The following is a 27,968-nucleotide window of genomic DNA, read 5'->3' as shown; positions in this document are numbered from 1 at the left end:
CATTTGAATATGGAAGAAAAAAAAGGTTAAGTGCTCGGTAAGTGTAAGTCCACTCCTATTTGGATATGTCAACCTCCCGTTTTGATTACTTCGAATAACTATCCTTAGGGCTGGGAGGCCATCCGTATCCTGGCCGTGGCCCGTGACTTTGTGTGTATCTCGGCTGTTCGCAGCGTGATGCCAAAGATGTCCTCGTGGTAGCGACTTTCGTCCTGTGGAAAAGCGAGAGAGAGCAGTGTACAGTGCAACACAATGTATGTAGATTCGCTGTCATCATATGTTCGTTTTACACTACATTGTTCACAACTATTTCTGTGCTAGCTGGGAAATATTGCTCATACGCCGCGTGTGGCAGCACGGAAACCCCACCACTGCCGGTATTTATGGCCAAAGCTCAACGTTTTACCGCTAAGGATACTTACCCGCAGTGTTAGCAAAAATGTCTCAACTTCCGCCTCGCTTTTCTGCTCTTTGCCGGCAATGCACTTCCTGCCAAAGAGAAAGGAAATATGGTAAAGTGGAAGTGTGTTTAGAAAATACAGGAAAATTGTGAAAAACTCTTTATTCATTCGCACAGGAAGATGGGACGTAATCTGTGGGGATTCATAAAGTGACGAGCTGAAAGGGAAGCTGTAAAAAAAACGCTTACTCCATTCTTCTAAAAGCCTCTTTTGTGACATTAGCTAAATTTACCGAAACCCATTTGGCTTTGCTCTTTAATCGCCTAATAACCTTTCACTAATTCATCATTTTTACTCCATCATAATTACAGGAATTAGGTAAAGAAGCTGGGTATTTTCCTCGAACAACCTTTCCAATTAGCAGACGCAACAGATGCGACAGTCTTATCTGACCTGGTTTCAATTAAAGTAAACCGCTTAAGACTACGAGCACACTTCCATTGAAATGCCTGCCTAAGGACAGCGCCATTATGCAATATCCTGTGTGTATGGATGGAGACAGCCCGTATTGCACAATAAGGCACTTAATCAGAAGCTTTGAAAAAATGTGAGGCCGAGAAAAAGGAAATATAAAAGCCAAGCGATGGCAAAATACCTGACCATTGGCCATTGGAACACAGAAAACAGAAAACTCCCAATGGTGATTCGAGGGAAAAGAGGGTCCCCCGTCTCCGTGTCCGGGGAATGAGCAGCACTCCGGACCACTCCCCGGCACAAACACCCGGAGGCAATCAAACTGAAGGCAAAGCAAACCTTACCTGATGGTCTGGTACACATGCTCGGCCATTGTGACATCGCCGCAGACGTAGATGTGGCCCCGCTCCTGGACAATCAACTGGTACAACGAATCGAATTCCTGCTCAATCAGGTCCTGCACATATGTCTGCAATGCACAGGCGATTCGATGCGAAATCGAAAAACAAATCATTACTTAAGCGGGAATTGCTCACATGCAGAGGGAAAAATTACAAGCTATAAACTAAATAGATTTGTTGTTACTGAAAGTTTGTGGTAAGTAATGTGATTTGGATTTCTTGGTACGAATTTAAAAGCTAGTTAAAAATTAAATTAAATCCTGTTTAAAATGTATTGTGTACCTTCGGAATGGCCTGCTCCCTGGAGAGCGCGAGAAACACTCGGTCCAGGATCTGATCCTTCTCCAGCTCCGCCTTCTCCTCGGCGTACAAGTCCACATCCCGATTGCGGCAGCCAAAGAAGAGCCACATCTTGGGCAACTTGGCGTTGGGATCCAGGTCGCGTAACACCTGGAACTCCTGCCAGAAGGAGCGGAATGGAGCTATGCCAGTGCCAGGACCAATCAGGATGATAGGACGACTGCGGTCGCTGGGCAAATGAAAGCCCAAAGCGCTCCTCACGAACATGAACAGCTCGTCGTCCGCCCGCAAGCCGGATAGGTAGTTGGAGCACACGCCGTACCGCTCGTCGCCCTGGCCATCTTCACAGCGGTACTTCACGATGGCCACCGTCAGGTGGATTTCGTCACTAACGCGACGCGGCGACGAGGAAATGGAGTAGAAGCGTGGCTGCAGCGGCGTCAGCTGGGCAAGCAGAAGGGGAGCCGGTGGCCGGCAGGAGGGGAACTCCTCGAGGACGTCCAGCAGGTGGGGCAGTCGCCAGTGCCGCCAGTCCTCGTAGGCCGACGAATCGTTGACCAGCAACTCCAGGCGCTCCTTGTCCGCGGCGTCCTCACAGAAACCCGCCAGCAAAGTGAGTAGCTGTCGGGATGGCGGAGTGGTCAGGTCAAAGAAGCGAGCTAGAAGATTCCGCAGCGTATCCGGCGGTATTTTGTCGTGCGGCTCCCAGCACTTGAAGATGCCATTCGATGTCTGCTTCTCCTTTAGCAACTGCAGCTGCAGCACCTCGTCGGGATTATCCACGCCCACCAAGCGGCTCAGCAGTCCGTCCACCAGCTCCGCTCGATTCGCCGGAAAGATGCCCACATGATCACCCGGCTCGTACTCCAAGCCCGCTGCACAGATCTCCAGCAGCATCGTCGTCTTGGCTCCCTCGCTCAGGCGGGTGAGATTGTGGGGCTGCGCCTTCGCCTTGCAGCAGTGCACCTTCTTGTTGTGGTACTTGGACAGACTGCTGTCCAGCGATCCCTTGTTCACCGACGGCACCAGACGCACCGTGTTCACCGTCAGCGAATCGTTCTGCAGGGCCAGCGAGGCATCCGAAAGGCTCTCCTCGGGATCCAGGCAGAAGGTCTCGCAGGCCAACTAGGGATGGAAATAGTATTTTATCGGAGAGGGATAACTTTAAACTTTTTAGTCCAATTATTCAAATTCTTGGTAAGTAGCTTAGAGAAATTCTCTACAGCAAAGCTTCATTTAAAATCCTGCATTGCGTATACGCACTGTGGTTACCATGCTTTAAAAACACAGCGAAACTCTGAATTTAAATCTTTATTAGTATGATGTTTTCTTAAAAATGAAATATGTAAACTATTTAGTTTTCATATGAGTTGTTTCTTATGTTAGCTGTAAAAGCGTTCACTGTAAGTGCATTGCGTATACGCACCGCATTCCTCGGTTCTTTCTTTCGAAAACTTGCGAACTTCCGCCTGTCCCCAGCACAGATTCCGCACGAAGGTGTCACTTTAGGCCACCGCACACTCACCTTGAATACCTCGGGCGCCCACTTCCGGAAGGACTGCTCCTGTCCGCACATCTCGTCACCGTAGGCCACCCGCAGCAGGCGTTCGCCGCCCAGCTCGCCCAGAATGTTGTCCACATACTGACCGAAGGCGCAGAAGTTGGGATAGGCCGAGGAGCCGAGGGCGAAAACGGCGAACCGCACATTGGACAGGGGGCCAAAGGTCTCCTCGGTGAAGGTGTCCGAGGTGGAGCCACGCAGCGAGTCCCAGCGGTCGATTCGCTTCACCTGTTGCAGTGGCAGCTTCATGAACTCCTGCCGCGAGCTGGCCTTCATGAAGGACTTCGACGAGCCAATGCTGTTTGCGTGGGCCGAAAAGGAAAGGAAGGATTTGTTGGTGAATCATTTGGCCTATTGCTAGGAGAAAATTCCATCATTCCATCTTCCAGTGCACCTCTTTTGGAGGCAGCCCCCAAAGTATGCAGGCCAGTGTTTTGGAAACAGTCCCCAGAACACTCAAATTAAAATGGGCCTGCTGGTAGGACCCGTTTCCCGCCCTCCGTTTCATATTTCACAAAAGGACGAGCCAACAATAGGCAGGGGGCGTGGTCAAGGGCGGCCGCCGTTGTTGTTGTTGTGCAGGAACTAAACAATGAACAAAACACGCCAAAGGAGGCAACAATAAAAGAAGAAAACCAGAGGCTGACAGCAAAGCATTTATTACGCTTGTCATTGGATGTAGTGAAAAACACAAGAAAAAACTCGGGGAAAAAAATGAAAATGAAATGTGCAAAAACTGCCAAAATAAAATGAGCACAAAGTACTATACAGCAGTACTCGTCGGGAAGAAAAGACAAGATGTGGACTGAAATTTTGGAGAAGGACATGGACTTGGACATGGGCAATTCACTAAAAAAACGTAATCATCCGCTCGTCAGCTGCTCGTCAGCGGCAAGCTGGGAAAGCTGGGAAAGCTGGAAAAGCCGAGCATGTGAGTTTTCCCCACCCCGCGGCAGCTGCAGTTCCCAATTGTCCAGTTCGGAAAGGGAAAAGTTGAGTGATGATTCAACAATGAACACTGGCAGGCTTTAACGAAACCCCAAAGTCCGACGAAATATCCGCTTTTGGCCAGACTGCTAAACGGCTCAACTTCCAACTGCCAACTGCATCTGGCCAAGGCCATGGCCCACTACTACCAGTGCATTTAAAACTATTTGAGCCCCAGCTGCTCAGCTTGGCTTTAGGGTCAAAGTTTATGGCTTTGGTGGGGTCGTAAAGACCTGTTGCCCCGAGCAGAGGGCTCAGCACCCGTCACGACTGCCTGGCATGAAGCTTACAAGTTGTAGGAGCTTGTTAACAGCGACTGATGGAGCAGACCCTGTCGGGGATTACGGTCAAGATGAAGATGCCCACCCAAGTGCATAAGGCGATGGTCATGGATGGTCATGGAATATTAAATTACCGCATTGCGACTTAAGCGGCTCTACTATTCAAGTAACGAGACCCAATCCTCATTATACACAAAGTGGCTTTAATTAATGGAAGAGCTCATATATTGGCAGCCTGGTGCCACAAATTAACCAATCAATATTTCAGCATCTGCACATCAAGAGTCAGCATGTGTAACCTTCGCCTGTTGTTCTATATCCATGAAACATTTACGAAAGAGATGAACCCGATCTATATAATCATCCCTTGAGTTTTTAAATCCCCTTTAAGCATTGTAATTATAAGTAAACGTAATCCCATTCCAAGCGAAACACATGCAATTCATCACGGCGGCAGAAAGCACAACTCAACGCTTCGGTGCTTAGCCAAGTTGTAAGCTGGGTGACGCCTATCAACTTAATCACATGCTCCTTAAAGCGGCAACAACAACACGAACAACGAGCTGGAAGGATCCACCGAGCACGCAAACAAACAGACATCCTTTTCACCCAAAAGTGCAGCATTGCGTGAAAAGAGTGTTGTAATTTACAGCTCAACTTTCACCGAGTGAGGCGGGAAAACGGAGGAAAACAGCAGGTGGCAGAGCAAAACTATTGAAAGCGAAAAAAATAGAAACTAACAGGGCCAAAGAACGAAGAGGCAGACTGCAAATCCTGGACTCCGAATAATTAAAACGCAGCAAGCTCCGTTGGGAATTGGCTGTATACCTTTACACTAAAACACTGCTATAAAAGCATTAAAAACAAATATTTAAATATATTAACAGACTTGCATTGATAACCCATATTGGAAGTAACATTGGTACATTTGTTTTGCAATTAAAAAAGGCGTCATATGCACATTTTAACTATACCTGGCACACACTGCGTATACGTAATGCTCGCAGTGCAGCCAGCAGCATCATAAATTTGCCAAGTTGCCTAAAAGCTGGCAATGCCATTTTCGCCCCGTATTTACTCAGTCTGCTCTAGAGTCAAGTGGCTCCATCCCAACAACTTGTGCTTGTAATTATTTTTGTGCACTTGAAAATCTGCTGAGAGCGGGCATAAAAAAAGGATGCTAATGATTGTGAGAAGCGTTTTGTTCAAGTGTTTGGCTCCACTCATTATGCAAAGTGGAGTAATTGCGAGCCATCATATAGGTGCCATCATCAGTGTGAAGCAACTTTTATGGCAAATGCATCGCAGCCACCTGTCCTTAATGATGACGTCTACGTCTAAGGCCGGATAAGTGCCCCATTCCGTGCTGTTGCAGTTTACAGACAACAGGATACGGATGTCAGGTGCTCACACACACATAAAAACACAAACATACCACCACCCACACTGCAGACACTTAAAAGGACACTCGGAGGCGTTGATGGCATAATGGACTGCAATTAAGTGTGCTCGAGATGACAGTCACTTGGCTCCAAGCAGGACAAGGCCACTATTTTTAAACGAATTGTGCTCTTTTGTGGTTCTCAAGCAATGTCATTCCCAACCAAGTGAAGTGGCTTCTGTTAGACCAAAAGAATTTGTACCGAAAGTCGCCAGTCTTCCGCATTTATTGGCTGCAAAAGCCTCTGCTGGGGAGTTGACTTTCGACTCGAAACTATGCGCAAACTATTAAGCAATAGCTTAAGTTTCAGTTTCGGCAAGTTGCCCCAGCAAGTTGGCAAGTTTGCAAGTTTCAAGCTTTAAAATTAAATCAATCGAAGCAAACAATTAAGAGCAAAGCAATTTGCGAAGCGACAAAATGCCTCGGGAAAATAAGAAAAACAAATACACGAGCCAGGCTCACTCGAGCGTTTAAGCAGCCAAAAGAGGACCTTCAGCAGTTCAGCCCAGCTCACATGATGTGGATAGCCTCCCCGAAGCGATTTTGGCATCAGACTGCGAGGCTTGGTTGTTTAAATTGCTCATACGCAGCGTGGCACCCGAAAGGCAGTCGAGGAAGCAGCGTCTCATTTCTTTAATGCTGGCCAAGCAAAAACTGCAAGCGATTAAAGGGAGTGCTTGAAATTGAAACGATTATAGCCGAGTCCGACACAAAAGAGCCTGAGATCAATTTGCTCTCTATCATTTGCCCCACAATTAATCATAATACAAATAAGGCACGTAGGCTGAGAGAGGCTAATTAACTCAGGTTTGGCAAAAATTCCTGCGAAACTTCCGCCCAAATGAGCTTCGCCCCATTCAGCAAGCAGATAAATACAAAATGGCAGTAATAAATCAAATTAATTGGTTTTTACAGCACACAAAAGGAGTGTAACTAAAAACGTGGGCGGACGTGGACGCCCCCATCACAATTTCGCCCATTATAATAAAAACGCAAATTAATAAACATGCCCAATCGATACAATAAACACGCACAATTATGTCAGATCAGAGAATCCCGCCATTATTTTTCAATTAAATCATCTTCCTTATCGGCGGCGCGGAAGTGCGGAAATGCGGCCGCAGGACACTTTTTACAGCCCGACTCGTGTAATATGTTATTGAATTGGCTTCCGTTCGTGTGTCTGTTTCGGCAGCCCGGGGTCCTTCCTCCTCCGCCAGCAACATATGAATTTTCAATTTCATTTTCAACAGCCGACTCCCAGCTTGTTTAGGTATAAATTTAGCCACCAAAGAACGGCTGTGTGTGTGGGTGTGTGTGCCCCAAGTTGTCAAAGTTGTCAAGCGGAAATCCCCTTTACATCATAAAAACCCCACACAGACCTACATACGTGAGGGAAAATATCGAAATAACAAAATTATTGTTATTGTTTTTTCCCCTTCGCAGCGACGGAAGGGAAATTGCGCGGATTTGTCTGCTCTCTCGAGCGGCACGCACTTAAGTGCGTGTCCTTATCCCTGTGCGCATCGGTATGTGTGCGAGTGCCCCTGTGTGTGGGTGTGCGTGTGTGTGCCTTTGTAATTTTAAAGTCGAGTATGCGGGACAACAACAAGAGGGGCCAATTAATAATACAAAAATGCCAAATATGTGTCAGCAATAAAGCCAGCCATTCTGGCATTGCAAGTAGCTACAGTGGGCATACCTGAATGTGCGCCCAGGATATATAATTGATTTCTTTCTTAACTCCAAGAGTGCCTTAAAATTGAATTGATAAATATTTTATTTATTCCATTTAATGTAAGTAGCCATGGAATACTTTATTTTATGGACCTAAACTTGTATTTCCTAACTTAAAAACTGCACAGCACTATTTAAATGTGGGAATTTCCTATAATTTCCTATCATATTATCTACTCCTTGCTATGCTCACTATTTTGTATCACATTCCACCCCCGTCCAGCTAAATAATTAATTAATCCGGAACTTGTATCCTTGCCATAGACAAGGGATTAAAATCTCATTGCATGCCCCACAAGGTATGCAATAAAAATTGATACGAAAAAACGCTCATTTGCATGAGCTTGAAATTCAAAATGAAAGAAAACTTGCTTAAAAAGCAATTCAGTTACGCCCCCTTCGTCCCTATTTATTATCCTTGCTCCTTCCACTACATCGAAGTAACCGCAAAAAATTGATTTATACGAAATTTATGCAAAGACTGCGCCAACCGAAGGAAGAGAACGAAGAGAGGGAAGAGCACCTGGAGAAGGATGGGAATTTATTGACTCACCTGGAGTCCTGCAATCCATGCTCGCCCGACTCCTGGACACGCATCGCATACAATTCCTGGGAGAACAGCTGCGTGGCACGGGGCGAAAAGTTAAAGTTCACATTGGCGGGTCGTTAGGATTACAATGGGCCTAATCCATTAATTAGTTTAGCATGATCCGGGGGGAGTACTTACCTCGCCATTTTCGGGGGGATCACCGTTGCCGAAGGTGGAGGCCACAACAATTAACAATGCCTCGTGCTCAATGGAGGATATATCGTAGTCCGACATGCAATATATCTAAATGAACAAACAATTTAGCCCGCTAGCAGTGGGTATTCTGTATCCGTATCCGTATTTTCTTTGATTTTTTTGCTAGGCCAAACACTTTTGTGGTCATTAGATACTCGGATACGCCTAAACACGCATTATGTAGAGCGAACCTAATGAGTCTGTATTCTCGCAAATACCCTGTGGTTTGTCACAGGTGTTTGCAGCTTATCTTATTTTGCCAGGCAGCCGCCAGCTGCTTTTTACACACACCACACACATGTCGAGGACTAAACCAGGACTACGACTAGGCCAAGCTGCACTGAATCCTGTGGATCGGACGAGAACGGAACCAACCGGACACTAAGCCGGCACCAAAAAAAAGGGAAGGTAAAAGTAAATTTCGGTTTTATGCTAATATGTCTCATGTGGCGCTGGCCTTTACGGCCTTTAAGTCTAAGGTCGCAGGTTAAATTGGGGACACCCGAAATGGGGCTAATTTTAGATGTGGGCTAAAGCGTTTTATAATGTCAAATTAGGGATGTCATTTGGCAGTATGAAGTATGCCTAATGGTAGCTCATTGCCTGGGCTTATTTCGAACAAAGTTGAAACTAAATGTGCAGACTAGCCCTGATTATTGCTAATAATAATATATGTTTTGAAGCTAGAAATTCACTGCTGCGAAATGAACCTTTGACAAACTGGAATGTTCATTTCGTTTGGTTTTTGATTTCTAGAAATCCATATTAAATACCTCGTGCTGAACTCACCTGTGCATTGAATGCGTGTCCCAGTAGCTCACAAAGTTGCTTGGCATATTGCTCCGATTTGCCAGTTTCGGTGGCATACAGAACGGTTGCCTTTATGCGTTTCGACAAGGCGCGTCCAAATAGTTTCGATGTAAATTTCACAGCCCTGCAACGAAGTGAGAACGAATGTTTAACTCATATGAATGTATTTCGGAAAATGGTGAATGTCTTAAAGCTGCACGTCCAGCACTCATAGACATTAGAGCCATAAGCCTTCTTGTCGAGGGTAAGACCATAACAAATGTAGAACATAAGAGGCGCCGGCTGATATAGCCACTTTGATTGACATGCCACGTAATTGGAAAATTGTCTACAAGTGGGGCACACATCTATCTACATGTATTTTCGTCTAAGGATCCGCACACATGGTTAGTCAATAATCAAAAGGGCGCAACAGAATTTTATTGCACAGAGTCCGACGATGCGCCCCTCATTTCGACATTTAAAGTAGGATCGCATAAAATTTTATGCACAGCGAACGGCGAGGGAACACAATGAAAGTCGAGGAATTTTCCTGCAGAAAATTAAAAGCCAATACATGAGAGGAAAACCCGGTGCTGCTTCAACGCCAGACGTTCTTCAGCATCCTTTTGCCCGTATTTTATTTATTATTAAAGAGTTGTGTATATAATTGCGTAAGTATGCATTCTATTCTGAATCTAAAGGTAAATAGTTGGAAATATATACAATAAATTCTATTCAGAATAACCTGCATTAGTTATTCATTGATGTACGTCTACTCTCAACAAAGTCGTACTAAGAACTGTGATGTAGGGTATTCCCCAGTTCGAACTTCAGCATGGATGATTCCCATTTTTTATTTTCCTCTGGGATGCCATTGTTTTCTTGGCTCTTGGCAGGGAACTACTTTTTGGGATAAGAGGGCAAATGGATGCTTATAGGCAGTTTAAATGTAATTCAATATGTCTGGCACTTCCACTTTGCAGCACCTCGTGCCCGACGCACTTCCACTTCTCGATCCTTTGGAGCTTCACCTCCTGCTCCAGCGCCTCCACATATATTTCCATATCAATCTCCATCTCCACCTCCACATCCATCTCCACATCCACCATTTCATCCACACGCATTTCACTGCACACTTTTGTGCGAGCATGAATATAATTTCATTTTCATAAAGTTGTCGATGTCAGCGCTGATTTAATTCCATTTCATCTCATCAGAGCTAAGAGCCGCGGCGCGTGCTGAAACAATTAAACTTAATTATGTCTACGGCCTGTCAGCCCAACAAGGATATATGTGCGGATATGTATATCCTCATAAATACATAAATACGAATGATTTCATTTAAGCACTGATAAAAAGTTGTACCCTCGAATAGGCGTCGATTTAATGGAAGGCCGTACATGTGCAGTTGCAACAGTTTTAATTGATAACTTTTTAATGAATTTGTGAGCGCCATTTGGCAGTTGCTCGTTGGCCATGTTGCTGGCTTCGGCGAACTGATTGCAGTAAATTAAAATTAATTAGCATGCAGAATACGCTGGTGTGGACAATGCTATTAACGTGCAGCGATTTAAAGTGCGGTCGTTAAATAATCATTATAATTCTTCACGCTTTAGTTAACAGCAGTTCTCATTATTTCATATGTTTTTTTTTCCACCTTGTTTAATTGTGTAATTGATTTTATTTGTTTGGGCTCACCGCAGATGTTTGTTTGAACATCCGATCAATGGAAGGATACATGAATAGGTGTAAGGATTAAATGCAATTTGTTAGGATTTGCATAAGCTCATGAAATCCGAAAGATTCTGCTTCGTTCATTTGTTCACAAATCGCTTACTGAATTAATTAACATATTTGTTGTACAAGCGATTTCTGCAACAGATTGCATATTGGTTAATAATTAGTTGACTTGATATTATGCCAGTTAAGTAAAATCCCTACCAATTTGTTGAGATCATCGGTTTGTTTGCTACGACTTTAAATTCGGAAATTCCCAGAGTTTAAATACACTTCCTTTCTTCCTGACGGATTTCCATTTAAGTTCGTAAAAGCGGAAACTAACTTATAAATGTCTCAACATCTTACCTCGCATAAAATAAGCACATCAAATTTGCATAACAATCAACTTCAGCCGCACATATGTTCCCAATTCTCCAGCTAAATCTGGGGGGAGATCTCGGATAGAAAGGACGCGACAGTATCCCGGCAAATAACATTTAAAATAACAATAACGGGGACAACAAACATGATGCAATGTTCCAAATTATCCGGGCGACTTGATAACACTGGAGCAGATGGAGGAGGACGAAGAGGAGGAGGAGCTGTGGAGCTGTGGAGCTGCGGAGCAGGAAGCCCCATGGCAATAAACCACAATCCATGTAATCTACTTAAAAGCTAATCCCTGCTGATGCTGTCGTGTGACACGGTGGCAAAACGACCAAACACCGTGCCGCACACGGGAACAATTACACGGGCAAGGATGCGAGTATCAACATCATCATCAGCCACCACCGAATGGGGCAGGATAATGCCGGGAGTCTGGGAAACAGGAGCAGTAGCAGAAGCAGGGCCAAAGGTCGCCACGTTAACGGCAAGTACTTACCTAGCGATTTGTTTAAAATTGAATTTGCGTCTTGGCTTCTTGCCCTTGCTCTCGCCACGCCCCTTCTTCCACACGTGGGTGCGCCAGGCGGGATCCTGGTACTCGAACGAGGGCTTCAGGTAGTACAGCGCCATCTCCTGGTGGAACACCGGCGTTATGGAGCCCGACAGCGGCGGCACGATCCAAATCCAATCAGCGGGACACCCATTCCTGTCGAGAAACACAGAGAAACAGCACCGGTAAGTGATGTCCTTTAATTGACGAGTGGGTGGCTGGCTTTGATCCTTTGGTCTCACTTCCAGCCCAGCATTTCGAAATAACGAGTATTTTTAGTGCCCCAAATGGGGGATTACCATTAACTAAGTTAATTGTGGCTGCCCCCGTCTGCCGTTGCCATAAAAATAGACACAAGGCTTATGGTTTTGATTTAGTGCTTGTAAGGGGAGATGATTTAAACTGGCTTGGGGATTCTAAAATAGCCCATTTAAACAACTTAAAGGACATATGGAAAATGGGAATGTTCTCCGCACTGCGAAATCTAACTATACCAAATAAGTAAACAAAGTAAAGCGCTTATTGCGCAAATGAAAGGCGAATAATGGAATATATATACATATGTTTATTTTTTTACTCCAACAAGAATGAAATAAGTTTGACAAATTATGCGGCATTTATGTGTCTCGCGAGCACTTTACATAAACGCTGGCGACAGCAAATTGGAAGCGATAAATTTACTTTCGCACCTGCAAAGAGTTTTCCGCGCGATTTTCCCCGCCGCCGTGGGCGTGGTAAAGTCAAATAAAACACGTTACGCCATAAACATGCGGTTGGATTGGGGATACGTACATATGGATATATACATATGTGGATACGGATACACGGATGTGTCATAAATGCAAACCCAGCCGGGTCGTAAACAAACACACAGGATATAATCGCCGATCTGGGGGCGCACTCACCTGAGCTTGGACTCGTTCTCGAAATGCTTCATGAAGCTCTCGCTGGCCGTGTGGTGATCCACGATGGTCACGTTGCGGCTCTGGTAGGAGTGGAGCACGGCGATGTTCATCTCCACGACGGCCTTGTCCTTCCACAAGGATGTCGGTGTGCGGGTGTCCAGGTTCATCTTCAGCGCCACCGTCTGCGGTCGGTTAAAAATCAATTTCGTTACTGCCTAATCGCTCTAATCGAATAACTCTGTCCACTTTCCATTTACGATTTTCGATTACTGTTTTCGGTTTTGTGGCCAGCATTTATTAATTACCAACTACTGTGGCGGCCCAAAGCCCAAAGCCTCTTGCCACTTGCCACATGCTACTTGCCACTTGCCACGAGTCAGAAGCCACATCGTATGTCAATTATTAATTTAGCCACCGGCCATCGAATGGCACGAGTGGAGCTGTTGCTTGCAAATGATTGACTTTGATGATGACAAATACCGCAAAATAATGGGAAATGTTCGCCATTCACACTTAATGAACAGCACTAGCTATATACTTTAATAAATATTGAGTTTATATGCTGAGTTTAAATATTTATCACATAAACTACATTTAATAGTGATAAAGTGTTTCTTTTTCTTTAGAATATAATTTATAAAAAATTATTGCACCTAAATGCATAGTTGACACTTTCCGGTACATAAGTACGGCTTAACTGCATTTAGTTTTCAATTAAATATTTTAAGAGGAAATATCATTCTCTTTTTTAATATTTTATATCAAGTTGCATACACCATTGCATCTGTGCACCTGTGGAGGAGGCATTTTGCTGTCATAAAATGGAGCCCGATTTCGGGAGAAGTGCTAATGGCGTTTCCATGCTGCTGCAATCTAATTAGGCTGCCGAGATCGATCGAATTTTAAATGCATTGCCAGTGTATTTAGTTGCAGTTCGGAATCGAGCATATCATGCATATAAGTACTTTAATTTTGCAGTCTGCAGTCATTGGCCAAGGCAACATTTTCCAAGCCTTAAAGAGCCGCCGTTCTTAAGTGCTGTTAACCAGCTTACTCCCTCCACCCACCGGGTGGCACATAGCTGGTGGGTAAAAAGAATGTTGGCCCAGAAAAAAGGGCTTTATGTGCAGACAGCAGGAATGATAAGAGGGGGGTGCTCTGCACATTATGCGGCCTTATAATGAAATAAGCGCCACATCGCGATACAGCGACAAAGACATCAAGGACATTGGACAAGGACAAGGACCATGTCAGTGGAGGAGGGGACGGATATCAATAGTAAAAATTACCCCACATATACATGTATATGGTCGAATGTCTTTTTACTCGAACTTACCTCGAGCATATTGCGGCGATTTGTGTCGCATAAATTCCGGCTGCCAATCTCTGTCGACATGTACCAACCGCTGAATGTGGTGGCCGTAAACTGGATGCCGCCCACATCGAACAGCATGCTGGATACGGCGGGCAGGGCATACCATCGCAGTCCCAGTTCCGAGAACCATTCGAATCTGCAATGGGAAATGGGAGAGCGAACGTATTGGGTGCTTTTATTTCGCCAGGGAGATATGGAGATATGGTTGGTGGTTGGGGGTTGGTGGTTAGTGGTTAGTGGTTGGAGGTGGGTCAGTGGGCACAGGCCGCGATTGTGGATGCAAATCCATTGGTTATACAAGCCATCAAGCGACCAGCTGATGTACGTCGGACATAATCCCGACATGGCATCGAGGCATCGCAAGCTAATTGAGAAGCTAAACACTGTAGCCCTAACTGAACCGCACATTTCAGATGATTTTATACAGAATGATGCAGTTTAAAGATGAAGTATAAGTAGTTTCAGTGATATATTCCATTATTTACTAAATGTTTACATTACCTATACCTGAATTTCTTAGTTGAACGCATAATAAAGCTGATTTGATGTAAGAGTCACGATGTCACGTAAAAAGCGCTTAGCCAACAGCATTAATCATTTTAGCATGGATACTTTAGCTCAATTGCAGTGAGCAGCAGGGGAAATAATATAACTACAAATTATGTAAACTTTGAGTTATGGAGCACTTATGTGTGGTATTTAAGTAAACTTTCCTTGCAATTAGACACATTTGTGTACCAGACGCAGTCATGCAAGTCGGCCATTTACTAACTATACCATTATTTCTGCTGCTCCTGGGCCATTCGATGGGCCAACTCAGGAGGACGACCATCAGTCGGCAGGTCAATCAGAACAGGACCCATGCCAATGTGAAGGCGGAGAAGATCGTGCTGGCGGCCAAGTACTTTCTGGTGGACAAGCAATCCTCGCCAACCACGCAGGAGTTGGCCAACGGATTCAATACGGAGTACACCATTCGCGTCTGCATTGGAACACCACCGCAGTGTTTTAATCTCGAGTTCGATACTGGATCATCCGACTTATGGGTGCCGAGTGTAAAGTGCTTAAGCACCAACGAAGCCTGCCAGGAGCACAACAAATACAACTCCAGTGCGTCGAGCAGCTACGTGAAGGACGGAAAAGGATTTAGCTTAGCGTACGGCACGGGCAGTTTGTCCGGATTTTTGTCTACGGATACGGTGAACATTGACGGTATGGTAATCAGGAATCAGACTTTCGCCGAGGCCATCGATGAACCAGGTTCAGTCTTTGTGAGCGCCACTTTTGATGGCATAATTGGACTGGCATTTGCGTCCATCTCGCGCGGAATACCCACTCCCTTTGACAATATCATCCGGCAAGGATTGGTCAAACGTTCGATGTTCTCCGTCTACCTCAGGCGCGATGGAACCTCGCAGTTTGGCGGCGAAGTCATCTGGGGAGGAATCGATCGCAGCATCTACAGTGGGTGCATCAGCTACGTTCCAGTATCCCTGCCTGCCTATTGGCAATTTACGGTCAATTCGGTGAAGGTAATGGACAAGCTGCTCTGCATCGGATGCCAGGCCATCGCCGATACTGGCACCTCGCTCATCGTCGTTCCCCTGCGAGCCTATGAAGCGTTCAATCGCGCATTGAATGCCACCGATAATGGAGAAGGAGAAGCCTTTGTGGACTGCAGCACTCTATGCCAACTGCCGAATGTTAAGCTCAATATCGGTGCCTCCACCTACACGCTAACCCCAAAGGATTACATCTACAAGGTCCAGGCGGATGACAATCAAACCTTGTGCCTATCTGGCTTTACTTACTTGGAGGGAAACTTATTATGGATACTGGGCGACATTTTCTTGGGAACAGTCTATTCTGTTTTCGATGTGGGCAAGGAGCAAATTGGATTCGCTAAACTGAAGAAGAAGTCAGCCTATGCCAGAGAACCTCCTAGCTATGGCAGCGATTACTCTTCCTACGGCGATGAATACTCCAAGGAGCAAATTGGATTCGCTAAACTGAAGCAGAAGTCATCCTATGATATCAATCCCCGCACTTATGTTAGAGAACCTCCTAGCTACGGCAGCGATTACTCTTCCTACGGCGATGAATACTCCAAGGAGAGAATTGGATTCCCTAAACTGAAGCAGAAGTCATCCTATGATATTAATTCCCGCACTTATGCTAGAGAACCTCCCAGCTACGGCAGCGATTACTCTTCCTACGGCGATGAATACTCCAGATTCTTCACTTGAGTCACTAATGTCTCAATTTTAGACTAGTCCACTGACCTTTCTTATAAGTCTTTTGTCAAAACACTTGTATTATAAAAGATGCCTAAAACCTGTAACAAATATTTGTCTTGTTCTGTGGTCTCTAAGACAAGTCTGCTCTGTTTTCAAGTCAGCTTAAGTGTGCCAACAGAACTCGTGGACGTCATTAGCATCCAGAAATGGCAAAATTTTTCCGCTATTTATGGATATTTGCAGAAAGACAATAAAACACGGCCGAGCAGACAGAAGTTATTTAAATTCCGAACCCATTTCGTATCTATTCACAGTCGAATTTCAGCCGCAGACATGAGACAGTTGTTAGTTCTATTGGTGCTGGTCGGGATTGGCCATTCCGCTGCCAAGTTAAATCGCGTTCCGCTCCAAGTAAACCGCAACTTTACCAAGACCCATGGAAGTGTGAAGGCCGAGAAGACCGTGCTGGCGGCCAAGTACTCCTTCTTGTCGGAGACCTCCGCCAGTTCCAGCTCCTCGAGCGCCACCGAGACCCTGCACAACTCCATGAACAATGAGTACTACGGAGTGATTGCCATCGGAACCCCGAAGCAGAGATTCAACATTCTCTTCGACACCGGATCCGCCAATCTGTGGGTTCCCAGTTCCAGCTGCCCGAAATCAAATACCGCCTGCCAGAGGCACAACAAGTACAACTCTGCGGCATCCAGCACGTATGTGGCCAATGGTGAGGAGTTCGCCATCGAGTATGGAACTGGCAGTCTGTCCGGCATCCTCTCCACCGACACTGTGACCATAGCCGGCATCAGCATCCAGGATCAGACATTCGGCGAGGCTCTTAACGAGCCGGGTACCACCTTCGTGGATGCTCCCTTTGCTGGAATCCTGGGACTGGCCTTCAGCGCGATTGCCGTTGACGGAGTGACTCCGCCGTTCGACAATCTGGTGTCCCAGGGACTGCTCGATAAGCCCGTAATCTCCTTCTACCTCAAGCGACAGGGCACCGCTGTTCGCGGCGGAGAACTGATCCTGGGCGGGATCGATTCGAGCCTCTATAAGGGTAGCCTCACCTATGTCCCCGTCTCGGTTCCCGCCTACTGGCAGTTCGCGGTGAACACCATCAAGACCAATGGCATTGTGCTCTGCAACGGATGCCAAGCCATCGCCGACACTGGCACCTCCTTGATCGTGGCCCCACTGGCCGCCTACAAGAGGATCAACCGCCAACTGGGCGCCACCGACAATGGCGATGGTGAGGCATTCGTGAGGTGCAGTCGAGTTTCAGCGCTGCCCAAGGTCAATCTGAATATCGGTGGTACCATCTTCACGCTGGCACCCAGGGATTACATCGTCAAGCTGACGCAGAATGGCCAAACCTACTGCATGTCCGCCTTCACCTACATGGAGGGTCTGAGCTTCTGGATTCTGGGTGATGTCTTCATCGGCAAGTTCTACACGGTGTTCGACAAGGGCAACGAGAGGATTGGCTTCGCCAGGGTGGCGGATTATTAACTAGTTCTTCCCAAAAATAACATAAGAAATACATGCAATACATAGAAACCAAGTCTGTGGGAAACCTGATTATATTGGATAGAAATCAGGCTGAGAGTAAACTGTAATAATAGCACCCATATATGTAGATGTATCGTTATACTCACTTGGGATGGGTCAGCGGCACTTCCAGTATCAACTCGGGCGGGTAATCAAAGTAGTCCGGATCGTGACCATTGGCCGAGACCACCAGTGGCAATATGTCCCACTCGCTGCCCTTGCCCTTCCAGCCCAGCTTGGTGCAGACCTGCAGATGGATGGACGGAGGAGAGCGATGGGATTGGACATCAAACAAATGTGATTCGGAATCGAAAATCAGCATAAGGCCAGCCAGGCAGCCAGCCAGCGGTTGCATGGCAGTGGCGGACATAAAGTGACATGTGTAAAAATAAATGGGGATACTTTGGGGCTCGGTTTTATATGCAAATACTCGATACATCAATGTGTGGACTATGGATTGACTGGAGCCATGGATCGCAGTGGGCCACCCGCTCTGCGGAAACATCTGCTACCGTATTTGTGCTCGTATTTATTGACAGCTTTGTTGTTTGTTCGGTTTTTGCGTATTTAAAAAGAGATTTATTACAACGAGTTATAGAGCGAACTTGCCGCCATTGTTGTTCTGGGCTTTGGGCCTTTTCCAACTTGTTGGTTTCGACAAAAGGTCGCCACATGGGAAATTGGGTGGGCCACAAAAAAAAGGGGGGGATTTAAAGGCAAAAGCAGTTGATGCGTGTAAATATCGAGATGGCTGATGAAAAAACATATATTTATGCATGTATGATATGTAAATTGATAGGTGGATTGCGCGGCACCACATGAATAAATAAAAGCTGTTTGGTGGTATTGTAAATATTTTCGAGCCGTGTCTATAACTTTGCGTTCAAATAAACAGGAAATGATAAGTCGAGATAAATTATAAAATATTTTATATTTTTTAGGTACGCACCTCGGTGAACTCCACATTCATGGGATCGCCAATGATTTTGCCATCCGCCTGCTTGTAGCCGGCATAAGATATTAATTGGTTATTCCAAATGCGATAATCATGCTTGGCATCTGTGCGCTGGGGAAATATCGTGATGGCCGATCTGAAATATATAAAATCAATTTACTTTACACAGGGCAACCGCAAAACAATTTGTGTACCCAAAACGCTAAAGTTGGCCAAAAGTTCAATGAAACTTTGGGAAACAGCCAAAAGCGCTTTGCGTCGCAATGTGCGTACAAGTCAAAAGTGCAACACCAACTGAATCAAATGGGTTCAATGGGGAAGTTGAAAGGGATGGTGCCTCAAATATTCGTGGCATCAAATTGGCAGCAGCCCTCTCTACTTTCACCCCCTCAATTTGGCCAATTAGCAGGCCAAGCCCATAATTTGGCAATCACTTTTCGCAAACATTCCACCCACGCCTGCCACGTAGCGAGTGGATTATTTGAAAATTTCGAAATTGTGTGTGCCAAAGAGCATGGGAAAATATTAATAATTATGTGCAGCTCAAAACGATTAGCGGGCTTCCAAAATTGTCCGTTCGTTATAATTTCCATAAGCTGGTAATTTACGTTTTAGCGGGAATATTTCAAATTGCATTCCTAATTGCGAGTGTTAATTGTTCAAACGAAACGAAGGATAATATAATTATATTTTTATTAAAGAGTGTCAGTGCTTTGAGCTCTTTTTTCTATAAATTCAAAGCCTATATCAACATTTTCTAAGAACAACAATGAATGCATATTTAATTCAGCCAACACTTGACCGACAAATTCAATTACCTCAGGTTGCCTTTATTTGTTGCATATTTGATGTGATTGCAAATGGCTTCAAACATGCCACTTGTTGTTGTCACATACCGGCAGTCAAAGACCTGCAAAATACAGTATATAAATTATGAATATAACAGCTTAACAATAACGATGTATGAATTTCCACCTAGAGCGGTGAAAAAACGCGATTCCCGCAGAGCTTAAATTACCTAAAATATTCAAATGCTCGCAGCTGGAAACTAGAAAAAATCAACACCATTCGCAAACAGAAAACTAAAAGTGTAAACAATTGTTTTTCTATGTATTTTAGTTGCCAGCCCCCAAGCCTCAAAGCTGTGGAACACATTTATATTTCCTTTTTCATTCGCCTCGTTCAACGGGGCGGATGATAAATGTGACATAAATTTCTGTGTAACTTCTATATTTGTGCTTTATTTGTAGCATGGGGTCGCATAAGAGAGTTGTTCGCAACTTGTTCACACACCGAAACCCTTTTTCAATTATTTCGCTTCAATGCATTTTTTGCCATATTTCTGTTTAAGTGTCGAACTCACTCCCTTAATTTTGCCCATGTTATCTGGCTCCATACAATTGTTTTGTTTTTTTTCCACACCTGTTTTGTGGGTTTTGCCAGCTTTTTGGGTCTAGGCCGGTATGAAGTCCCTACAGTTGGCTTTATGGGATTTCTATGTTTAAGCCACTCGAAACTGAAATTCACTCCTGGCCAAGGAAAGCCCTTTTCATTCGATTTTCTGCTGTGTTGGGTTTTGCCATGTTTTTTTTGCTGTCGGGGGTGCAAACCAACGTACAACGAGTTTCCTAATTAAGTTTGCAAAGCGCAGAGAACTGAACCCTTTTTAAGTGCTTATGCCACACATACTTCATTTAATTTAAAGCAAAGTTATCCGCTCTTTTTTTGTCTCGCCAGAATGGTATTGGATAACTTTGGAAAAGTTTTTACATGTAATCAAAAGTCGGCGCTAGAAATGAAATTAACATGGAAAATATTTATGGTACTTTGTATGCGCTTGTTTTACTAACTTTTTGCTTTCACTTAAACATTTGAAACTACGTGAATGGTTGTGTTATAATGTGTTAATTCCATATGTATATTTGGTTGTTTGCAATGGCTTTATTTAATTTGAAAGCAGAATATGAAACTGACATCCGTCTGCCGATGCAAAGTACAAGAAGGTGACTACTTGTCTTTGGGAATCAGATTTGCCTTCTCGAGTTCTCAGCTAACAAACACACGCAAATCATTCAGGTGGAAATGCAAATCGGTTTACACTTTGCTAGGCACACACCACCCACACACACACACCCACCCACACACACCCATCCACACACACAGTGTCAGCCATTTGGTGTGCCAACTAGTGATGATTATAATTTGTATACGCGTATGTAGATTCGGGTGCATGTGAATAAATCTTCGCCTTGGGCGCCATTTCTTTTGCGAGTAAATTAAAATTTACGAGGATTTGCATTTCAAATTTTAGCTTTAGCTTTCTCTTTGTCTTTTTCCTTCGCCTTCGACATTTGTCATTTGCTTGAAACACGCATAAATCTAGAATAATGTCGCCCAGACAACGGCACATATTATATATTCGTCTGTGATTTGTTCACTAACTAATTTGGCTGACAACTCCGGCGGGTGTATTGCCCATATAATTTTTGGGAATTGCATACGTTTAAGCCTAATGTGCCTTGATGAATTGTTGTCATATTTTGTGGCTTGTGGCTGCTGAAAGCTGAGTTCGAGCTCTGTATGACCTCTTCGGTCATGAATCACTGATAAATCCTCTAATCCTTATGAATTACGGCTGTGTGTAGCTTTGCCAAATACAACCGAAAGACGTTTATCTGATAAATTGCATTTGCCATAGGTTTTTCTCAAATAATTTCGATTCATAACACATAAATCAGCACTCGTAGCTGATTCGTACCCACCTGCAACTTTGACCATTGTATGCGGCCAATGCAACGTGAAGAATTGCGCCAGGCCAATTTGGCACCATAAATTAGCTCCGTTTCGGTTAGCTGATAATGTCCAGTAGTCTCAATGCTCTGGCGCACCTGTTTCCACCGCGTCTCGTGGGCGGTGGATGATGTACTACATTCGAGATGGGCGATAAGATGGGATCATTTAGTTATATATAATATTCGTGTGCCTTTAAAACTTAAACAATTCTTAGTGTTATCTGTAATGTAAGGTAAATGTAAGCTCACCGCTTAATCGATGTGAAGTACTGCTCCAGGAAGTCCTTGGCGTGCTCCAGGATCAGGTCGGGTTTCCTCGCCTCCACCGCCGCATTGCCAATGTTCATAATGCTGCTCGTGCAGGTGGCCTTCGAGCAGGAAAGAATCTATAGGGAAACAAATAAGTCATCAAGTCGAGATGAATACAGGCTGTGTGCCATGTTTTGACAGCTTTAATTAAACAAGTGTAATTGCTCATTTTGGTAATTAAATTTTTATTGGCCATCGCCCTGCAGCGCCAAATGGCCATGAATGGCAGTCGAAAGAACTGGTGACAGTTGAGAAACAAGTGGAGACTCACAATGGTACGAAAATTAAATTGATAAAAACGCAGAGAAACAACCAAAGGACCTTTGGCATCCGCCCCAGTTTAGTGAGGAGCGCTTAAAACACATTTCACCGTCAATTGCGGATGTCGCTTTTCCTCACCGTCGCTTTTCCTTGCGCACTTTTCCTCAACTTAAGCCCGCTTCTTGGTTTGTTTTTTATGATGCGTGTCGTTGTAATTTTCATTTTCATTTCCACTGCCGCAGCTCACCTCGGATTGCTGCCTCCTGCGGAGCACTTTCCTCCTTTCCACCTTTCTTCTCAGCTTATTTGCCCGACGGTTTAATTTACTCAACGCCGCGACTTCTCACGAGTCTGTCTATTGCGCTCCCTGGAAAAGCAGCCGCAATCCGCCCAAGACACCCGCGGTCATAATTAGTTTGTTTTTCCAGGCAGTTGAGCCCTCGAATTGGCTTGGCAAAGTGTGGCATAAAAACTGCTCAAGTGTCGCAAGTGTCTAACTACAAAATTTCATGCGGCTCTGCGCGCTACAATTACGTCAATCATACGCAGTGTAAGCCGCGCTAAAAGCAACTTCTTTGAAGCTCACGAGCGAGTTTAGTGGCTAAGAATGGTAAAGGACACATTAACTGCTGTAATAAGGAGCGATTCAGGGCCTTAAATTGTAAAGTGAATAGATATAAACTTAGCCAATTAAAGAACCCTTCGGCAACTCGTTGAAAAGTCTATTTAAAAAGAAATGCATTTTCAGTTGCGTCCTAAATAGAATCTATGAATCTATGTAAAATGTAATACAAATAATTATTAATATACGTATACCAATAGTTTGATTAAATAAACTTTTCCTGTTTATATTCTTCTTATTTTGAGCTACATTAAGTCCATTTTCATGTGTATGAATATAAAATATTTAATAAAACAAGTAGTAAAAGGCGGATTTGCATAGCTGCAACTGACGATAACTTAAAAATCAGAATTGGTTGTTAAAATGTAATACCGCTCCGACACCCTGGCTTTCCACCAGTTGTTGAGGTAATAAAAGTCGTAGGGCTAGTAAAAGTGGCAATAGCAGTAAAAGTTGGAAAGCAATACCAGTCAAAGTATCACAGTTTGGCAAAAGGTTGAGGGGAAATTCAAAGGATTAGTTTGTGAACGCACTTCCATGTTGAGCTGCGATTTCCACAAGCGCACATTAATTTTGGAACTCTCTTGTTTGCAACCGCCTTGGCCACAATAAAGTGCAGTTGCAACTTAAAGGCAAGCCACATACTTTGCCTTGTATGCACATGGCAAAAATGCAATTCCCCCCTCCCTCGCATCCTGGGATGCCCGCCCACATAAACTTTGCCAATTTTCACTCAGCTGCACAAGACAAATTTATGCACAATGCAAACAGCAACCGAGCCAGGGAACCAAAAAACATCAGCCAAAATACAGCGACACACATGACGAGCATATGTCAGTTAGCAAAGTGGAGGGAGTTACTATCCTAATAAGCCGTAATCAGACGCGGAATGCGTCTGGTTAAGTGGCTAAATTATTATTTTCCCTGGGCGAGAGCCTCGTAAGCTAAACAAGACGTCATAAAGGCGCTGGCTTTTCATTTTCATTTCCATCTGCAGCGGAGCAAATTAAATTTCTGGCTGTCTGGGTGGGAATGCAAATAATTGCCAGCGCGGGACTGGTTAGCACTCAAAGTTGTCCAAAATTGTTTTATGTAAATATAAACAGGAGGAGCGGCATTTGCAGCGGAACCGGAAATTGTTGCAGCTGCCGAAATAAATACGAAGGAAACGCTGGAAGGATTTCCCGACCCACCCACACACACACACCCACACATTTTCAAGGGGAGAGAGCTTAAAGTTTGGCGTGTAAGTTTGGTTTTCCTCGGGCCACGTGCCGCCCAACTCCACGGGGTGGCATGTGGCATCTCCCCAAGAAACTGCACTTTCTCCTTCGAAGAGAAGGAGCAGCACTTGGCCGCCGAAAATGGTTATTTTTTCGCTGCTCCTCGAGTTTGCAGCAGAATTATGCCCTTCGGCGCGGGAAAGTGAAAGAGGTGTTGCCGCTTTCATTCGCCTTGGGGCATGTTTTCTCAGACAACAACGAACTTTGGATGCCCTTGCTGGGATTTCACTGAATAAAACGGCGAAAACCCAAAGCGGATTGCATTTACAAGCTTAGCTCAGAAAAACAAGGGCTTTTACTTAGTTAGGGTGTGCAAACTGCCAATATATCTTGTTAAAAAGATCAATAGTTAAACATTAAGGAGAAATAAACTATTAGTAAAGTTGCATGTGTACTTAGGTGTTTCCAAGTTGTTATGTGAAATGCTAACAACAAGTTAACCAAAAGCAAACCAATAAAAAAGTTATTGGCAACATGACAAGTGCTCTCACCGAAACATCCCAAAAATAACATTTTCCAGCCAATTGAATTTCCGGCCAAGCCAGTGCCATAAGTTTCCCGAGACGGCAATTTTCCCAGTTTTCTTCCGGAGCAGAAACATAACCACGAAGGAATTCAAATATTAACTGCATTCTGCGGCAGTTAAGTTTGTTTTGCCACTTTTTGGCCCACCTTTTTGGCCATGAAATTGAAATTAAGTGGAAATGCTGTCTGTGGCAATGAAAAATGCAACGAAAATATTTGTTTAAAGTTTCGGTTGTCGAGTGCATGATATCAACAAAAGCTGAGGAGCAAAGTCACTCAAAGCCAACGGAGCACACCGAGATGAAGTCAGCACCAGGACACGGGATTAACCGAAAAGTGTGCGGCAGTAAAGTTTCATTAACTGGTGGGGATTAAAGACCCTTTTCACATGCTCAAGTCACAAAATCCCGGGTGTTAAATGCCCCGATGTAAACTTAATGCTTGCAACTTAAACTGCTGGTCCATCCATTATAATTACCTGGGTGTCGGAAGCGGAAGTGGAAGTGGGAGTGGAAGTGGTGGGTCCTTGGGAGCAATTTGCATGTTGTTGCATGGAGTGCTTAAACAAAATGGCACAGTGGCTCATATAAATTTGTGCATTGCATAATTTGCAAGCGCATTAAAATGCCGCTTGGTGGGCGGGCGGCGAAGGGGAAATGAAATTTGATTGTGAAAAAGGATTCGTTGCGCCATTTCCGCTGTTGGCGTTGATGCTGACTTAATTAGCATAGAAAGTGTAGCTGAACTGCAGCTGCAACTGCAACTCTGGACTTTCGGGGATGCCGGGCTAATTGGGGTTAGGTGTTCCAACTTTAAGCCGACTTCTGACACCGCCGACTTGCCACTTCGCTTCTGCAATTTGCACTTTGCTCCTGCCGCTTCCACTCGGCTTAATGAGGTTCGAACCAATGGCGCGGCGGTGGCTGAATCCGTTTTGGCCAACTGAGTTTATGGCCAAATTAAATTATGCAGATGGTGGCGCCAACATGGCTGAAAGGTATGCCAAAGACATTTGCCTAATGAGCATAGCGAGTTTTGAGCACTGACAGTTACATTAAATTTGAGTCAATAACAATTAGAAAATGTTCCTCTAAGCCATTAGAAAACAAACTCAAAAATGAGTTGGCTAACACAAAAGTGTACTTTTCACAAGGCTAATAAAAACTCATTTCTGTATTAAGCTGTCTTACTCTATGTTTTGCTAAAAAAAGTGTAGCCTTCTTCATTATTAATTATTTTCAACTTGAAAGACAATTTTGTCGTTCGTAATAGCTCAACATTTTCAGAAAAAAACACGAACCACATTCACCACATTAGCCCAAAAATAGTATATAATTTTACACCCACAAAGCAAGGGAGAAATGTAGAAAAATGAGCCAACTTCAGGCCACTTTATTACGATGGGAAAAGTTTTGCGGACTGGCACCAAAAAGGAAAAAAAAGGAGCAACCGGGTCCTTTATTTAATCCGCCATCCAGCCTGGGCACGCACTCTGCCAACTTTTGCATAACAAAACTGCTGTAAAACGCTCCAATTGCAAACAAAGCGACACACACACACTCACATATGCAGGCTGCACCCACACAGTAACACACACAGAAACGCACACACAGAAAAGAGAAGGAACAGGCAGTCACACAAACAATTACATGGCAGAGCAACATTAAATAACTCCTGCAAGTATGCAATGTTTCTTGCGCTCGTTGGCCAACTCACTTTCAACGCATTCCTGCGGCCGAAACTTTTTGCTCTTAGCCCCAAGAATGGTTTTACTGCCCTTTTATGGCACACTCGCTCGTGCATGGAGGCAGTGGCCTCTTCTTGGCCACGTGCAGTGGCTAATTACAGCCAAGATTCCCACTCCCCCCACTCTCCCCCTGTAATCCCGGACGTGACTCACCTCGCGACCCTTGCAGTGCAGCGTGTCGTAGACCTCCGGCCTGCCCTCGATGTTCTTCAGTCGCATCGGCTTGCGCATCAGCAGACTGCGTCCCTCGTCGTCCAGGTGCATGAAGCTGCAATTGAGAAAGTGATTTCAGATGTGGCGGAAAGTAAGTGCCAAGCCAGCGAATCTGAGGGCCATTTGGCCACTAAGCTTCGCACATTAATTGCGCCTTTTTTTCTAGCCACTGGAAAATCTTTTTACCTCCGTCTACACTTCTTGAAATAATTAAATAAGCAAGTTCTCCATAATTGGTTTTTAATTCCTATAAAAGACGATTCTTAGCTCTGGATAATACGTTGCAACTTAGCCCATAAACATTTAATAGGTTAAGTGATTTTTAAACTGTTTAAGCTGTTAAAACTTTAAATCCAAACATAACTTTCTTGAAAATTGCTTACGAACTTGATTCCTTTTTTGTCACAGAAATATTCTCAAATTATTTATTAATTCAACAAATTTAAAACGCTTTTAGTGCAATGAAGAGCAATACATACAATAAACATAATTGCTTAATTTAGAATCGCTTAAATAAAGAAACCCAGCCACCTAATACGTTTTGAGTGAAATATCAATGGTTTTCTCCTTTTTGAAACCCGATTTCCGCCGACAAATGCCATTTACCAGCATCACCTGCAAAACCCATCTATCTAGTTCCTAGGCACAACTAGCTCAGCTTAGTCCTGCCGCTATCCTGTGGCTGCCCCACAACAATTTATCTGTCATGCCAGCAGTGGTGTGCTCCGTATATAGTGTCTGTGATAAATGCAATCCTTACCTGCCGGCACGCGACCGATAATCCTGTGACATCTTTCTGGGCTGCTGTTGGTTTTTGGGCGACGGCGATAGTTCCCGCGAACTTTTTCCGGACGCCGTGCCGCTGCCCGAGGGCGGACATCCCGCACCCTGGCCACCTCCACCGCCACTCCCATTCCCGTTGCCACTGCCATCCAGTTCGACCACGATGCTGGTGTTGGTGCCACGCCGTTCGCGAATTGGAGGCGATGCTGTGGAGATACTGGCGCGCTTGTGGTGCCTCAATGGCGTGCCACTTGAAGATGGCAAGCCACCGGCTCCTGGTGCTCCGCCCGCATGGTCCACTTCATGGCTGGGCGAGGAGTCACCTGCTTCGCCATTTGGATTGCAGCTCAAGAGCCCATTGCCATTCACCGTTGGCGTTGCTTGAGTTTTGATTTTTCTGCTATTTTGTTGCTGTGCGGCGGCTACATGTGCCTTCTGTTGTTGCAGTTGCTGCTGTTGCTGCTGCTGCTGCTGCTGTTGCTGTTGCGGCTGCTGCTGTTGCGCATTTGTTGCACGTTTGATGGTCACGAATCGCAGGTTCTCGAATATCGATGTGAAATGCTGCGACATCTTGTCCAGGGACTTGGAGCGGCTC

At 44.7% G+C, this 27,968-nt stretch overlaps 3 protein-coding genes across 3 annotated transcripts; 2 read left to right on the top strand and 1 right to left on the bottom strand.

The window, feature by feature from the left end:
• Nucleotides 1-19: 19 nt before the first annotated feature.
• LOC122611726 (nitric oxide synthase) lies at nt 20-27,943 on the bottom strand. Its single transcript, XM_043785007.1, has 18 exons — nt 27,351-27,943; nt 26,531-26,645; nt 21,880-22,016; nt 21,601-21,763; nt 19,657-19,748; nt 18,833-18,974; nt 17,991-18,130; nt 14,057-14,231; nt 12,721-12,902; nt 11,762-11,971; nt 9,157-9,301; nt 8,311-8,415; nt 8,137-8,204; nt 3,102-3,435; nt 1,559-2,701; nt 1,220-1,344; nt 423-489; nt 20-212 (listed from the first exon to the last, which is right to left on the bottom strand). Exons 1-18 carry the CDS (start codon nt 27,941-27,943, stop codon nt 105-107), a joined length of 4,044 nt encoding a protein of 1,347 aa, XP_043640942.1. The 3' UTR covers nt 20-104.
• LOC122611727 (lysosomal aspartic protease) lies at nt 14,838-16,448 on the top strand. The gene has a single exon (XM_043785008.1). It carries the CDS (start codon nt 14,845-14,847, stop codon nt 16,339-16,341), a length of 1,497 nt encoding a protein of 498 aa, XP_043640943.1. The 5' UTR covers nt 14,838-14,844; the 3' UTR covers nt 16,342-16,448.
• LOC122611728 (lysosomal aspartic protease) lies at nt 16,666-17,844 on the top strand. Its single transcript, XM_043785009.1, has one exon. The coding sequence runs from the start codon at nt 16,666-16,668 to the stop codon at nt 17,842-17,844; it is 1,179 nt and encodes a 392-aa protein (XP_043640944.1).
• Nucleotides 27,944-27,968: the final 25 nt, after the last annotated feature.

Source organism: Drosophila teissieri, chromosome 2L (assembly GCF_016746235.2).
Source record: "Drosophila teissieri strain GT53w chromosome 2L, Prin_Dtei_1.1, whole genome shotgun sequence".
In the NCBI taxonomy this organism is placed as follows: domain Eukaryota; kingdom Metazoa; phylum Arthropoda; class Insecta; order Diptera; family Drosophilidae; genus Drosophila; species Drosophila teissieri.
Note: the sequence above shows the minus strand (reverse complement) of the source record. Positions and strands in the feature narration are given on the sequence as shown.

Bases quoted from the DNA above. Each gene is read 5' to 3' on its own strand.
- LOC122611727 (XM_043785008.1), top strand. From the start codon at position 14,845: ATGCAAGTCGGCCATTTACTAACTATACCATTATTTCTGCTGCTCCTG.
- LOC122611728 (XM_043785009.1), top strand. From the start codon at position 16,666: ATGAGACAGTTGTTAGTTCTATTGGTGCTGGTCGGGATTGGCCATTCC.
- LOC122611726 (XM_043785007.1), bottom strand. From the start codon at position 27,943: ATGTCGCAGCATTTCACATCGATATTCGAGAACCTGCGATTCGTGACC. The intron at 12,903-14,056 runs GTAAGTTCGAGT...AACCGACCGCAG, and splicing joins ATCGCCGCAATATGCTCGAG to ACGGTGGCGCTGAAGATGAA. The intron at 213-422 runs GTAAGTATCCTT...GCTTTTCCACAG, and splicing joins CATTTTTGCTAACACTGCGG to GACGAAAGTCGCTACCACGA.